The sequence below is a fragment of the Phaethon lepturus genome, unplaced genomic scaffold, assembly GCF_000687285.1.
Source record: "Phaethon lepturus isolate BGI_N335 unplaced genomic scaffold, ASM68728v1 scaffold8822, whole genome shotgun sequence".
Taxonomy (NCBI): Eukaryota; Metazoa; Chordata; class Aves; order Phaethontiformes; family Phaethontidae; genus Phaethon; species Phaethon lepturus.
The window spans coordinates 30,251-31,170 of NW_010521187.1; the positions used below are offsets into that span (position 1 = coordinate 30,251).

General features: G+C 50.4%; 1 protein-coding gene across 1 annotated transcript in view; it reads right to left on the reverse strand.

Moving 5' to 3' along the window:
- Positions 1–478, reverse strand: part of LOC104616427 (pikachurin-like) — a gene marked incomplete at its 3' end in the record, with an annotated part of 29,402 nt that extends 28,924 nt beyond the window's left edge. The window contains exon 1 of the mRNA XM_010281435.1: positions 374–478. Coding sequence (XP_010279737.1) covers positions 374–412 — 39 coding nt within the window. The remainder of the gene's footprint in view (positions 1–373) is intronic.
- Positions 479–920: the final 442 nt, after the last annotated feature.

A 920-nucleotide genomic window follows, 5' to 3' on the forward strand; every position in this document is an offset into this window, starting at 1 on the left:
ATCCTCAGGCTGGAAGTACAAGGTGAAGGATCTGAATGGCCCAGAAATCACCATGCATCTCCCTTCACTTGCACAGTGTAATAACAACCTGCTCTGCTCTACTTCACTGTTTTGTCAGCTGCAGAGCACGCCAGGATCCTTGCATGAAAACCACAACAGAGAAGCAATCCACATCCACTGCAAGCCCACGGCATCCAACCCAAATTCCCATCATAGCTTGCTTCTAAAACATGAACTGCGTGTTTCTTAAAGTTATAGCTCAGGCTGTTCAAGCCCACTGTCCCCAACCGCCTTCTGGGCAATGGTACTATTTGTTAATGCTGCATGCGTAGAATATTGCAATCCTCTGCTAGCAGAGTAGAGGACCACTTACCGTATACCCCGTGACGGTGCTTGCATGCTGCTTTGGCATCCTCCATTGCACACTGAACGCTGTGCAGTTTAGTGAATCCAGCAGTATATCAAGAGGAGGCCCCAGCCTATCTGCTCAAAACAAAATGACATTGTATAAGAAGCCATAGGACATAAAATCTCTCCTTTAGCCACCCAGCAGGTGTGGCTGTGAAGAAGAATAGACCTGTGCTGCCCTCATTGCAAACTGTCAGAGATGATAGCCCATTGCTCAGATTTAACTTAGGTGCACCTTTTCCCTCCCCACCTCTGCCTTCCAAAGCAGTGGTGGGATACCAGGAGAGAGAGAGTGAAAGGGGACATCCCCTCTCAGTGGCAAGGAGCTATTGATCAGCTCAGAACACCTCATGGACACCCCTCACCACCCCCTCGCCCCAGGCTTCATGTCCAACAGCACCACCCTGGTGTGAGGAAAACCAAACCAAACCCAAAACATGCCTCCTCTTCAGCCCTTTGCTGCTTTGGCACAGGCCAAGAGGCCCCTTTCATGGGCCGCCAAGAGGTCTCCC